Source organism: Haliotis asinina, chromosome 10 (assembly GCF_037392515.1).
Source record: "Haliotis asinina isolate JCU_RB_2024 chromosome 10, JCU_Hal_asi_v2, whole genome shotgun sequence".
NCBI classification, from domain to species: domain Eukaryota; kingdom Metazoa; phylum Mollusca; class Gastropoda; order Lepetellida; family Haliotidae; genus Haliotis; species Haliotis asinina.
Genome location: NC_090289.1, coordinates 21378798 through 21394382, shown reverse-complemented (window position 1 = coordinate 21394382; position 15585 = coordinate 21378798). Strand labels below are relative to the sequence as shown.

The window sequence follows — 15585 nt, the reverse complement described above, 5'->3', positions numbered from 1 at the left end:
AGGCCAACAAATTTTGATTCAAATTATCTTGAAGCACATTCCACAAATGGTCGAAGAACAACAAGAAAGATGCATAATGGGAGATATGATAAATCTAAAAATTATACATCATGAAAATAGTTTTCACATGTGCTCTCTGAGATGACCAGTGAGACTTGACACCTATGTGAGACAGATGAAACAAACTTTTATGATCAGTTGAGAAATTAATAGAACACACAGTGTGATCTGAGTGTTGCTGGTGCTCTAACGAAGCATATGAGTGTCAATACATGACGAATGTTGTTTGCTCTCATGACAGTATGTTTTCATCCCACTGAAATTCTGACCCTCATCCTCCATCTATTACTTACTCCTTTATATCCACTAGCATCAATTGTCTCAACATTGCTTCACTTTGGTAATGTAAAGCAAGTTCAGCAACAGTATCTAAATATCATATAGTACCATACTTTGTATTCGAAAAGTTTTGCCATGTATGAAATGAGAGAAAACAAGCAATGGGACTGTCAAGTAACTCTTACTTGTGATTGTTCAGTGTCATGTAACTCTTATCCCTGATATTACATGGCTGAGCAGTGGTCAGCATGAAGAAAACATTTTTTCCCAATGTTACTTGTTCCCCATCCTAACTTACTTTTTGAAGTTTCATACACATCATAAATGACAATTCACATGATCATGTATCCTACCATACTATTCTACCATACCAGTTCAATACAACAGGTATCTAAATAAAGTTGATGACACTGCTCTTACCCTGGCAGTGCTGTGAAGGCCACAAATCCTGCTTTTGAAGCAACGAGTCTGCGTAGGGCATGAAACTGGGCCTCCAAAGCGAGGGCAGGGACATTTGATTGTTCTCCTTCCCTTTCAAGCAGCTTGGAAAGTGTGACATTGATGAGCTTCTCCTTGTTTTGGGCAAACAGACCCTGTCAAACAAACATATGGTCTGTCATCACAGCTGATGTTGGTAATGTGCAAGTTATATTAACAGCTTAAATAAGTTATAAGGTTCTCTTACCTTAAAATTTAATATCCTCAATACAAGTACTTTGCATGGGTACTATTTCTGGCTAAGCCAAAAGAACAGGACCAGTTTAATGAAAAGAAATGTTAAGTTCGAAATGTAGTATACAGCTGAATATCAATTAGTACATATTTTGTAATGTGTAAAGATAGCATCAAGGCACTCTCGCTCATGAAGAATATTCTGGGTGATTTGGAAGAGATATGCAGTGAAAATATCAAGTCTAAAAAATGCAGCTGCTAATAGAGATTAAATGTTATTCTTGTCAACTTGCTTGAGAGGACAGCAGGAGCCATGAATATATCTCCTTTCAGTGAAATTCCACAAGGTAATGCTAATCATGAAGGAAAATCTATATTTTTATGTCAGTACTATGATGTATTGTGATCACCTGGTTTCAACTATGGCACCCTAAACAACTATACCTTTTGACTGCAAAAATAAACAATGAAACAAAAAGCTGCAATAAGATGTTTGTGAACATTGCATGAACAATGATTAACACAAGTCTTTGGATACTGTATCATTATCAACAATGTCAATAATTCTTAAAACACCAACTCTACCCATGATTGCCTTATTTCATGAATCTATTTCCTGAATCCACAGGTCGATACTGATATGTTTTAACATAGGTGGATCCAATGGTGGTGTCACCCCTCTTCGGTGCTGAAAGTTTATTAAATGACCATTGAAACAATGATGTGTGTACCCTTCTTTTTCTTCCTCTTGGTCCACCAAATCCTATCCAAGAGAGTTACCTAACCTAGTCAACAGCTATACAACACATGGTGCTTTAAAAAAACAAGAGCATGCATGTATATTTCATCAGGAACATAAAAAAGTCATTCATGTCCAAATAAACGATCAAGACAACCACGTGATTGATATATTCACTGGAGAACAAATAAACTATGTCCCTACTATCAAACGGGTACAAACTTACATCTTGTGTAACAGCATGCAGTAGTCCACTGTAGGAGATATTGGCATTGAAGCGAGCCACAGCCTCCTCATATGTCATCCCAACTGTAACATGCAATGAAGAAACACATAAAAACTCTACTTCAGTGGCAATCTTGGTAATCAGAAACTGACTAGCAGCTTAAAGGGGCACTGATGCGGAGCGAATAATGTTACTCGCCAACGGTCTAATTACAGAACCAAACTGCAAATTGGTCAGCGCCCGCTCCTTCGACCGTGACGGACAAAGGAACTGGGCTCCTGTCCATATTAGCAGAATTTCTTCATCCAAAAGAGTCAGGAGGCCGGATGCCCATCATATGCCATTATTTAAAAATATCCATGGTATTCCTTGTCTGATCGTAACAAAATATCCCAGCAGTGTAGTTTTTTTCGGATGCTTGGATGGTACAGTTACTCAATTTGATCCTATTTCTGTGTTTTTAACCTCGATATTTAATCATGTTACATGAAAATATGATGCTTGGATGGTATAGTTACTCAATTTGATCCTATTTCTCTGTTTTTAACCTCGATATTCAATCATGTTACATGAAAATATTATGTCTACAGGCAGGTAGCAAGCCATTTGTTTCACTCTGGAAGATTGCAAAACTTCATATTTAGGTAATTTTGAGTGTTGGTTCAGCTGTGATAGCAAATATCATACGTAAATTTTGGTAGCTATGGTAGCTACAATGGTTTATTATCTATGATAATAAAAACACACAGTTGATTTATTTGAATTCGTAAACAATAAATGACGACTTTGCCTTTGATAGAGAAATATGAAAATTTTCTTACGTAAACACACCCCCCCCCCCCCCCTTATTTCACCTATTTACCCAAGTACACAGCAAATGCCTGTATGTATTACTTATTTAACAAAATTCCGTTTGTATCCTCAAAACAGTTTCGGCCCATAAGTGTTTTCAGGCTGCATGCGACACAGAGATTACACCTTCCTTGCTGTAACTCGCGTTTTATGGTGTAAACCTACACGTGTTATTTGTCATCATTCTCTTGATGGTCAATTCATGAATTTATAACAGGTATAATTAGTAGTAACACCACTTCGGTTACTCAACAAAGGTTCCCATTTGGCATTTCTCCTGTCTGGAGTAAATACTCAACATTATAAATTAAAGTCTGTAATGGCAAATGTATTGTATGTTATGTAATATATGCATGTAAGTGATACAAGAGGGTTTATCAGCTGAGTTACAAAAACAAACATCGATCAAAGGATTAGCCGATAACACACTGATTGATTAATTACTTTTGTCAAAAGGTAGTGTGTGTAGATGACTACACCCTGTCGTAAAGTGCGATTGTAAAAACAACATCCTCCCTTCAAAGAATTAACCACCCTTGATTGATTGCTCATTATTCGTTAACTAAATTACTTAGAATAGCGGACATCATACAATTAGTTGCCAGGTGTGCTATCTTGGGTGACCAGTGAGAGGTTTATCAGGTTTTCACCAACGAAAGACGTGAAACGATGTGTTACTTTTTCGCAAATTAGACAGTTGTGTAAGACACGCGACACAGAGCAGGATTATTTACCAGCTGCAGATGAATGGAATACGATTTCTTTTACGTGGATATTGATGGATACATTCCTGAACAAGGTAGTAGCCTGACATTGTTGCTATGAAATTAGTCTGTTTTACATTCATTATTTGCATTTTGTTTTAATTTATTTGTTGTAGCATTCAGCAGAATCGATATGACAGAAAACACACACTAGATCGCGTATGTGTGTGAAATAGGATCCACATTGGCAATCTATACAATGTATAAATGTTGCTGTTATGTTAGAAATTTACAATGAGTATAAGCAGACCGTGTGTTCTTTTATTAATTTTCAAAATCATACAAATATGACAATAAACTAATTAGGGTTATGAGACAAAATATAGAGACGTACATTGGCTTCGGTATTTTCCCGTCCTAATAGTTTTTTACCATTTCTACCACTGGCAGATGATTAATCTTCAAAGTGTTTCATTTGTTTTCATAATACATTTGTAATGAAGTAAAAATGACTTCAACTCAGTTGATCTGTCTATAATTAAACTATCAGTTGCACATACGGACTGCGCAGCAGAGGTCACGAACCAGTCACGAATTCTGGGATATCATCCGGGTACTCACTGGAGGAAAACAATAACAAAAGTTTACACCAGTCCACGGAAATTGCTCCGCATCAGTGCCCCTTTAAACTGCAGGAACCCAAACAAAAGGAGAACACACATGTCACATCATACAATTAATGTGTGCATTTGTTTACAGCATATCTGAACAAGAGAAATCAAGTAAAACTAAGTCATCACTGTGTGGATGCTGGCACATCCTGCCCATGTGCACAAGCAATTTTGTGGCTATGACTTATCACTCTCTCCATTTTGAGCTCATTGCCAAAACTGGTAGAAAGTGGTGATGATTGGGAGGGAATTTGCTTCTGTGGATTTGGATTCACATATACTGTTCACTTTAACTCCTGGCAACTCTTAATCCCTCTGATGTAGATGGGCAGGGCACTACCTTCTCTTTATTCAATGATTTTGTGGACATGCATGGAATTACTGATTATACTGCTTGTCTTGGGTCAATCCATATGTTAAGAATAGGTCATAAACTTGATTCTACCATGGCTATGCAAAATACTCCAAATTGATTGGTCAATCTATATAATCAGATGCTTTCAATTTTCACAGCGCTTCACTGTGCATGTATACAACGCGCAGGTATATAACACAGGTGGCGGCAAGCACAGGTTTCTATGCATCATGCCTGTAAACGTTGGCAAAGAGAATACTTGCCAGGACTAACTGTCAGATATCCTTGGACATCTCAGACCCGAAATATATCAGTAGGGGATCTTGTCCTGATAGCCAGTGAGGTCAAAGCGAAAGGACACTGGGAACTGGCAAGAATTTTCCTTACTACCCTGAATCATGTTAAAATTTATTGTCTGTCCATATGTTGCAGTTCTATGATACTTTTAAAATAACATAGATCAGAATCTATGGATCCAATGCATCTATGCGTTTTTGGTTTTACTATTTTTAGCATGAAAAATGCAGGTTTCTGCGTTAACGCGAGCACTGCAGGATTCAGGTAGTTTTCAACCCATTGTCTCTCATGCTGACTACAATGACATTATTCCACAGGATTCAGGTAATGTTCCACTCACTGTCCCTGATGATGGCCACAATGACTTTACCAACAAGATTCAGAAAGTATTCGATCCATTTAGGATCATTTCCACAACAGGATCATTGAATGAGAAGGATGAAATCTAATATGAAAACTTGTAGGATAAGTTTTATAATTTGAGGTTTTCCATGTTGTACGCTTGACCTATGACATTTTTATGACATTACGGGAAAGAATTTTCTAGGCCCATTCAGAAATGTCAGTGTGACGTAACAGAGATTCATGGCATATATGTAATCAAATTATCCTCATAAAAATTCTTTACATTCACGACAAAGTATGTTAGTCAAGGAGTTTTTCTTACTTTCTTTTATTATTCTCTCAGTTTTGTTGGTTGAGCAAGACAGTCATGACCATAAGGTTCCATATTTGAGCATTACATAACTAGTTTTCAGTGATCATGCTATACACAAAGTATCTATGGTGATCCAGTGTTGATATAATTCACCAAGGCAAGTTTGTGTCATCAGGTCACTTGCTACAATGTTATTTCTACAATTTTAAACACAGATAACAATGAAATCCAACCATGTAATGTACACTGCTAACGATAGCTATGAATGCAATATTCATTCTTCCACTGGGATACATCCAATCCCTTGGAATACATCCTTGAATTCTTTAAGAATCCCCTTATAAGCTGATTTAGAATCTGGAGGGTTTGTGATTGTCAACACAAACTGTATCAAGCCCATCTCTCTACGAGCTTCAAGTGACAATACTGGAGGTGAATGCACATCATGATGATCAACCACAGAGAAATCGAAGCTCTTGGACACTTCCTTGTACTGACATTGTAGAGTTGTCAGTCCTAAGATCCTTAGTGGAACACCATCCTTCCCAAATAGTCTGGTCTGAGTTGGAAGTAAAGGACCTGCTCTGTTACGAACTCTGTGGAACTCATCATCCAGTAGAACATTCACTTCAGCACCTGAATCAAGCCTCATGTTTATTTCTGCACTGCCATTTACAGTCATTTACACAAATCTCATCTTGAACTGTTGGAGCATTTCCACTATTCCTGTGACCTTGGAATCTTCCACAACTATGTCTGGGTTGAAAGTTTCCTCCCCTTGGAGAATGTCTAATGTCACTTTCACAGACTGATGCATTGTGTCCTATCTTATGGCATTTCATACATGCCGTCCCAACCACTGGACATGACTCCCGAGCTGAATGACATCTTCTACTGTTGACATCTTGCTTGAGTGACAGGCATGCACTTTGGGTTTTAAAATGTTTTTATTGAGACCCTCCACACCGGTTGACGGCTACCCTCAAACTGACGCATTAAAAACACATGCACCATCACTTCGGTTGAAAAAAAAAATAAAGGGAGTTAATTATGTTTTTGTCTTTTACATACCGCTAAAACAATAAATAAATGTGATTCGATCACAGTGGGGCCAGAAAAATGCTGCATGCGTACGTACAACTTTGACTAAAGTACAAAAGACAAGGTGAACCCAGTGACCACCATTTCATGAACATAACTGAGTCACTGCAATGCAATGTAAATGCCATCCCCACACAACAAACTTCAACGTCATCAGTTGCACTGTTGAAAAAACTGTCTGAGAAAGTTGCTGATTGGAGAGTGGATCGTTATGTTTCTTGTGTGCATGTCCTATACCTTTTGACTTATTTTTGACAGAATTTCTTTTAGACAAACTAGACAATGTGGACAAGAATGTTGTGATGCTTGACCTTTTCTTCCCCTTGCAGACTTCCTTATCAGACTTCCGTTTCTCGGGATAGTGTTTCTTGTGTTTGGCCATACTGTCTATCTGTGATAGCTTCCTACCAACGATTTTACTGATGGTGTTACTTGGGTTGCATGTTTGAACATTTCATGAGCATTTCTACACCATGCCATTCCAAGAAAGTCCATGCACTATCCAGTCTGTTGTCAGTGTCCTGAACAAGCGCACCTGTTGAACTTGAAGAAGCAGGTGTCAGTCTGGAGAAAGATCATCCAGCATTACAACCAAGGTTTGTTTGTTTTAAACATATTTTATTCGTGAGAAAAGGATTGGGTACAAGTTATACAACTAAAAACACCTTCTCCATAGTATTTACATAATATTATTTACATTCATTATACAAGATGGACAGACAAGAACAGAAAGATGAGAAAGATTGGGGCAATTGCAATAATTAAGAAAATCTTTTTGATTGACAAATATATGTTTGAACAATTTTAAATATGTTTTGATTTGCATGATCAGTCAGATCTGTATTGCCACGTAACAGTAAATCAGAGTTTATAGTAACATTGGTAACACTGCATAAATTAGGCATCATGGTAGATCTCTGTTGAGTATGTAGTTGACAGTCAAATAGGTAATATATGTCATATTTGGGATTTCACTTTCTTAGTAAAGTACAAATTCTAGTACTTTTTTCGGTTGAGTCCCATCCAGGATTCGAACCCGCACCCTCAGAGTCAGGCACCTAATCGCCAGCACACAAAGTCAGCCGCCTAGCCTGCTCAGCCAAGTCGCGGTGGCTGAGCGGGCTAGGCGGCTGACTTTGTGTGCTGGCGATTAGGTGCCTGACTCTGAGGGTGCGGGTTCGAATCCTGGATGGGACTCAACCGAAAAAAGTACTAGAATTTGTACTTTACTAAGAAAGTGAAATCCCAAATATGACATATGTTGCATTTGACCACTTTCTAAATGGCATCGTGTAATCAAATAGGTAATGATAAGAATTTTCACAAATATATCCACAAGAACATTTGGGGTTATCTATTATGCCAGCACGGAATAGATCGTAATTCAGTTGACTACACATGTAACGTAGTTTTGTAAGGGTGATATTAGTGATTCTCGGTCCAAAATCAAAGCATTTGGGAGCTGTATTTTGTGTTACAACAATATTTAATTTAAAAGAATTCAGTGACACCCTTTTTCTAACTTCAAATGGAAATTCATTCCACATTCTAATTGTGGATGGAAAATATGAATTATAAGAAAACTTCAAACAGGAGAAGGGAAGCAAGATATCGTCAGAGTTACGAAGATTATAGCTACTTTTAGATGCTACCTTCCCAGGAACAAGATCATTAAGGTACGATGGTGCCATATTATGCTGTATTTTGTAGAAAAGACAAAGTTTTCGCTTTTTCCTACGCTCTGCTAAAGATTCCCAACCAGACTCATAACACAGATGTTCATGATGTGTATATTTGGGTAAACCTGTTACAAATCCTGCTGCTTCTAGTCAGCTGCGACAAATGCATCATTGAATTCCCCACACATCTAAGAATTAAAATTACAAATGGTCTTTGTCACCAATACCAACTGTCTAGGTAAAACGAAACGAAAGATAACTGGTATGAAAACGAACGCTGTGCTCGAAAGATGGCGCTTGTCTGAAATGTAAACAAAGAAAAAAATCCAATTTCACACTGCGTAGCATTTTTGGTAATATTCCAACATCTAGCCGTCTAATCATTGCTTACAATGGCTCAATACGCTTAGTATATTCAGGGGAAGAGTATCGTAGCAAAAAATAGCAAATTAAAAATAGATACAATTAAATAATTTGGTAATTCATAAGAAACTGTCAAACTTTTAGTGCAGCATGATCCCATGACTGATGCAAAATCACGAAGAACGACAACGGTACTTATCGGCATTTCTGGCTTCTTCCGTCATTTACAATGTAAACCACAAAAACATATAACAATACACAGATAATCAGAATAATTCTGATTACTTTCATCTCACATTTATGTACAAAAGATCCCTGAATCAAGGAAAATGTCCTCACAAAATCCTGTGTACCCTTGTCAGCGAAGCTGCCATTTTGAAAGAAATCGGTCAACGGTAGTGATGTCACACGTCAACATTGTTGCACATATTAGGCAATTTCTTTGAGGTGAAGGTCGGTTGAACAAGAGTAAACATAATGCCCATACCATTCCGATTGCACTTTTAGTATTGTGATGTATATTTTGCTTATTGTTCAGATATTTTTTCATGAAACTGATTTCAGTATGTACATATATCCATGTTCAACATCATGTCATATGTGGATATAAGGTATGCGTTTTTATTCTTTGAAAGCTTTTGATTCTTTGAATAATATTTACATGGGAAACTGACTCAGTAAGTGTACTAAACCACATTTTAAACCTCTACACAAATGTTGGAAGATCACACGTAGCCATAACTGCAACATGTGCTCAAGTTCCCGTGATGTACAATATTCAATACGTTGGGACAAATATTGCAGTTTCTTATGAACAGGTTAATAAACAATTAAAACTTATAAGTAAAACTGATAATATTAATGAAAATGATTTGTACATTTTATGAAATGTAGGGGCACACATACTACTATTTAAAGCAATTGTCTTGTTCATTGTATTGGTTTGTGTCGTCTTTATAGACAAAACAATTATGAATATTGATTGACCAGGTGCAAGGTTTGTCAAAAACGTTTCATTATAATTTTTTTCGATAATAACGTCAATTCAAATTCGATTCAAATATATCTGATGGCAGAATATCTAACTCAAACAATGTTTATACAAAAATTGTTCAGAATATATAAACCAGGTCATGTCTTAATTTGCACAAGCCTTACGTCCATATTCTAATACTTCTGTACTAAAAAAGCGATCTCTTTGTACCTTTCATTGCATACTTACGAAGTGAAATGATTTCATAATCATAAGAAGAAAAGTCTATTTCCTAAATGAATACCCAATGAATATTCAGGTGTCATGAAATTGTGATTTACGCTAAACTGATGCTAGACAGGTGCGCGTGTTGCTCACAATAAGATATGTAGTAAAACTGTGTAATTGTTGATATCTTCAGGACACTATTTCAGTGATAAAACCATTCATTTCATATTTTGGCTAAAAAGTGTTGAATTCTGACACAGAAGCCGAGATCTTTTACACATTGACTGGAAATTAGGTTAGATATATACTAATCAGCAACCAGAGTCGTCTTTTCCCGACATCACAAAATGCACAAAACATGCCATGACGTCAACTAAAATGTCGCATTATTTTCGGTTATTTCATTACATTTGAAAATGTGGCTGTTACTCAAACAGGAGAATATGGGAATCTAAGAACTAAAATATGTATCGGATAGGGCCATCCAAATCGCTATTACCTGCTTTTTCATGTAGTACACTGGCATCTCTTCTTACAAATTGTGAAACTACCAAAAGGTATCCTCTCACATTGGGGAACTTTGTTTTGGAATAGTTTGGTTCACTGTGAACAAAACATAACGGAAATATACTGTCCGTATCCACAGCAAGTTCTCTCCATGTGATCTGAGTTACATTGACCTTAATGTAAACAATAGCGGAGTTATGCCCCCTTATCGTTATACGTGCATGACCTCTCTGTCGACTTTTGACGTCATAGAAGAAAATCGATTTTTGACATTTATTGCAGGTCATTTTTGATTTTGTGAGTATGACGTTATGCATTAGCACATACATCCATTTCATATACACTTATGTCGTTCAGATATCAAGCTGTATTTTCTTCACTGACACTTTCCGTACAGATGGCAAATTTAAAAAATCGTAGCAGAGTGCTTTTATTGGTGCACGATTAAAACGGAGAAATTTACTGTTTTTCAACACACACAAAAGTTTTGTACAACTTTTAGCAGAGTCTATATCTCAAACCCCTGTGGTAGCCGCAGTTATATTTATACCAACAGATAGGAAATTAAATATTCTACATTTCTGTGCAATTTTATAGCCGTACGCAGATCCAGTACCACGCTAACGCAAATCTCGCACAAAGTTCACTTGTCAAACCTTACGAAAATGTGCGCCTGAAAAAAAAAGACTCGGCATCCAGGTGGTTAAGGTTGAGGGGGGAAGATTCCTTATTCTGAGAAAGATGACAAAAAGTTATCAGGAGTTAATGCTGAGGTGAAAACATGACATGCTATGCTCCAAATATCTTACTTTCCGATAGCTTTTCCAGAGTTCATTTTTGGAATGAATGGCATGATTGTATCCATGTCATCTCAAAAAGTCCATAACATCTTATGTCCAGTGGCAGTTAGAAGGTGGCTTGTATGAGGGGGAAGAACAAGTATGATTTTCCTGTACTCTTTACATCAATCCAAAGGACTATCATCTGATGGAACACCTTCCAAAATCATAACCTAAATACACTGCAGAGTACAGACTGTGATATCTGGGAAATCACAAAAGGTAACGATGATTGCCACTGCTAACGCACCTGGGGCACTTTTCCCCTTAATTTGTTCTCCCAGATTTCATCAGTTAATACCAAATATTCAAATTATACCTAAAGTATCTATATCATCAGTCAGTTTATAAGTTGGATAAAGCATGACCCGCAGGCATCACAAAGGAGTAAGGCTGTTTTCATTCAGGAATTTCCCTCAGACTAAGAACTCATCACTTGATGTTGTACCAACATGGTACCAACATGGCCAAGTCAACCACTGACCATCTTAAGCATCCATCACTTGATATTTTCAACACTTCAACAGTGGTGAGGTACTCACTGCCTACAAACAAGACTTTATCACACCATTACTAAAGAAAGCATCATTAGACCCTGATGACTTCAGAAATTATAGACCAGTTTCTAACATTTCCTTTGTCTTTAAATGAATGGAGCGAATTGTTGTCAAAAGACTACCGCATATTACCATGTATCAGATGACCCCATAAATAAGTCAAGCCCCTAACTTGACCCCTAAAATCAGTGTTAATATGGTATATTTCATGCATAAGCTGACTCCCCGCATCAGACATCTGGCAGTTACAGTCTTGGATGTAAAACATAGGTATGGTCGCAGTCAACCCACACCACAAGAAATCTGTCAGTTACAGTCTTGGATGTAAAATGTACGTATGCTAAGTGACCATGACATCTATATCCACTATCATACATTAAACCTGACAGAATTAGAATTATAAATATTTTCCAAATTTTGTAGGAAACAATTCTCATACATGTGCTTCATCAACGGGTCCACATCATCTGCAAGTTGTCTAAGAGCAAAGTCACTAATTAATTTCTAAAGTAGATAATTAATCAAAGTGAATAAGCTGAATACAATCAACAACAGGACTTGTAAAAGTTGTCAAATGAACATTATAACTTATTACTTCCGTCTTTTTTGAGTGATTGTGTGCTGTAATTCAAGTGACATCTCGGCATTTGTCGCCTCGAACTTGACAATCGGACACGATGTTTAATGCTACAAAATGTGCATGGAGCATTTTTGTCATATGTCATAACCTAGCACGATACATGCACTAAGGTCCATAATGTGTGTATAGGTGGTGATGTGTTGTGTAACATGTTCAGAATAGCATGATTTTACTCAAAACTTTCCTCTGAATCAACAAGTTTACAAGGACAGTATCTATTGCTGTCAGCTGATTGATGACCTTAGGTCACGTGTTTGCTTTTGACCATTCACAATCCTTATAGCAGACTGTGGCAAATAAGCGTCATTAGAAACTAGTATCCAATAAGATTGCTTCTTACAAATAGGAAAATACCCTTGGCAAGGTTGATGTTCAGAGCTTTCAAACGATACCCGCCATCAAACGAATCATCTCACATCTTATTCATGCGGAGCCTCAAGGTATTGTATCATTGTTGTATCCTCTTACAGAGCGGAAGGCCACTGATATTGGGGAAAAGATTACCACAGATGTTATTTGAGAAATCCTTTAATAATAAGATTGGATCACGGTTCTCAGCTGGGGGATATAATGACATGTTACAAATGAATGCCCCTACTCCAATAATCGCCCACTTCTTGAAAGTGCTTTGTGCAAGCAACAAAACAATACAATTGAACTAGTAACAGTACTTGTGAATCACTTGCATGGCATTACAAAACACCAGGAAGCAATCACCATTCGTGAACTGACAGGAAAGAGCTGATCTGATTGGCATGTCATTTTGCAAATGGCGACCAGACCGAATTATAACTTTTTTTAATTATCATTATGTGTAAATAACGATGGTTGTTCTCCTTGACTTATCAAGTGCCATGGATGCCAATGATTCAGCGTCTCATCACCTGGACAGGGATCAGAGGAACAGCTCTTAACTGACTGAGATCTTACCAATCTGGCTGGCTCTAATCTGTCAAGACTGACACTCTTCTTTCAGATTCTATGCCACTCCATTGTGGAATGCCCCTGGGGTCGGTTCTTGGTCCTTTGCTGTTCAGCATTTACATTCTAACAATAGGAGACAGCGTTAGAAAATATTCTGTGAGCTTTCACCTCTTTGCAGATGATAACCAGCTGTATTTGTCTGTCCAACCACAATATGAGAAAAACGGTGCATTTCAAATCCAAGATTGTATAGCAGAAATAAGAACCTGGATGGCCTTAAATTATTTGAAACTCAATGACAGAGCTTTTAACCACCGGATCCCAACAGTAACTCCTGAAAGTACTACAGTCTCTCTGTCTCACAATCGCTGATGACGTCATCACACCTGCACACTCATAAAAAAATTTAGGTGTCATATCGAGGAAACCATGCCATGTCAACAACAAATCAGTGCCCTTTCCAAATTCTCCCACTTTCTGAATCTCAACATCAGCAAAATCCATCTCCTTTTGAACGATAACACTGCTCAGTTACTCATGACAAGTCTTGTAAATCCAAACTCCAAACTCGACTACAGCAATTCTCTCTGTTTTAACACTCCTGGTCATCTACTTTCCAAACTGCAAAGAATTCAAAACTCTGCTGCCCGAGTTGTTGCCTGTTCCACAATATTATAGCATCACTCCCATCCTTGAACGACTTCACTGGCTTCCAATATCCTTCAGAATCAACTTCAAACTTCTCCTCTTAGCTCACAGCTGCATATATGATGACGACTATCCCAAATACCTGAAGAATCTTGTCATTCTCCATGCTCTCTGCTCCAGCAACTCCCTTCCTCTTTCTCAGTCATCCACCCAAACCACAATGGTTGACAAAGCCTTCTCAGCTGCATCCCCATTACTTTGGAAAAGCCTTCATATCACTATCAGAGAAATTAACTGTAGAGACTCTTTCAAACAAAGCCCAAAAAACCCACCTGTTCACATTATCCTTCTCACAGGTTTTTCTTACTCTCTTTTACAGTGCCATTGAGCTTTTAGAAGCAGGCACTAAATAAATTCATCATTATTATGTTTTACAGATTAAGATTCAAATGCAGCAGAGAGGGTTCGGGTGATCCTGGCACAGTCAGGCTGGTAAAGCTCATCATCAGCTCAGGGCCCTCGCCCCCATCTACACGCAGCCCAGACAGTGAAAGGGACTTCTCAACGCTGATTGTCAGAAGGGCTGTGCTCCCAGTGGAGAACCCCAGCACTCTCCTGATCAGGAGGTACCAAACCAAGGGCACCAAGAACAATGGGGAGCCTGACGACCGTGTACTTGGGATCCAAACGAGACATTTCAAAGGCAAGGTCAGCATATTTATCATCCTTTTCTTGAATCTTGCCAATCACATTGCTGTCAAAAGGGACAGAAAATTCAATGATCAGGCTGTGTATTGGCCTATTCCAGAAAAGTTTAAAAGCATCATTTTCCAGGATGCCCTGGACATGTTCAGGGTCGTACCATGGATGGACCTCGGGGTCAAAGCCACAGGCATGGCAGAAACGGTAGTAGAAGCAGCGAACCATGCCATCATGTCTTTTAAAATATGCTGTTTCTGCCAAGGAAGGGCATCCACTGACAAGGTGTTGGACAGTCTCTGTAAATTCATTGCATAATCGAGTTTCCATGTTAACATTTTGATTAAGAAAAATTTTGACAATTGCGAGTGGATAGTGACTGGTTCTGAGTAGCAAAAAAGAACCTCTTAGTTTCACATTTGCGACCAGCCGACTTCATCCAGGTGAAGGAGTTGGTTGGATTGCTGTTCTGTTCCACACACTGCATGTACACACAAGGTAATGGCTTCTCAGACAGATTCTCCGCAAAGGACCAACTCTGGGCAGACTTGGTAAAGGACTTCACCTGGTTTACTCCAATTGCTGTTCCATCCAGCAGAACATCACCATCAACAAAATCAATCTCAGATTTCAGATTGTGTCCAAAAACCTTGACACGCTTAAAATAGCTGTGGAATTCCTTGCTTTCATCGTGAGTCTTGATGTGAATCACCAGAGGATCTTCTGATAAGTATGTGCAAAAGTACACAATAAAATTCTGTCATGAAGTGCCTCTACATTAATCAAACCGACCTCCAGAATTGATTGACATATATAAATGACTAAGAAAGTAAAGGGTGGTGTGTTATATTATCATACATGATCTTTCTGGTCAGGCGGTCAAGACTCTGGATGTCTTGTTTTGTCCAATCAAC

The 15585-nt window shown here is 38.0% G+C and overlaps 1 protein-coding gene across 1 annotated transcript in view; it reads right to left on the bottom strand.

Annotated features, from left to right (window-relative positions):
- Window positions 1–15585, bottom strand: part of LOC137298857 (dnaJ homolog subfamily C member 13-like) — a 318010-nt gene that overhangs the window by 211949 nt on the left and 90476 nt on the right. The window contains exons 13-14 of the mRNA XM_067831190.1: window positions 1977–2059; window positions 760–932 (exon numbers count right to left, since the gene is read on the bottom strand). Coding sequence (XP_067687291.1) covers window positions 760–932; window positions 1977–2059 — 256 coding nt within the window. The remainder of the gene's footprint in view (window positions 1–759; window positions 933–1976; window positions 2060–15585) is intronic.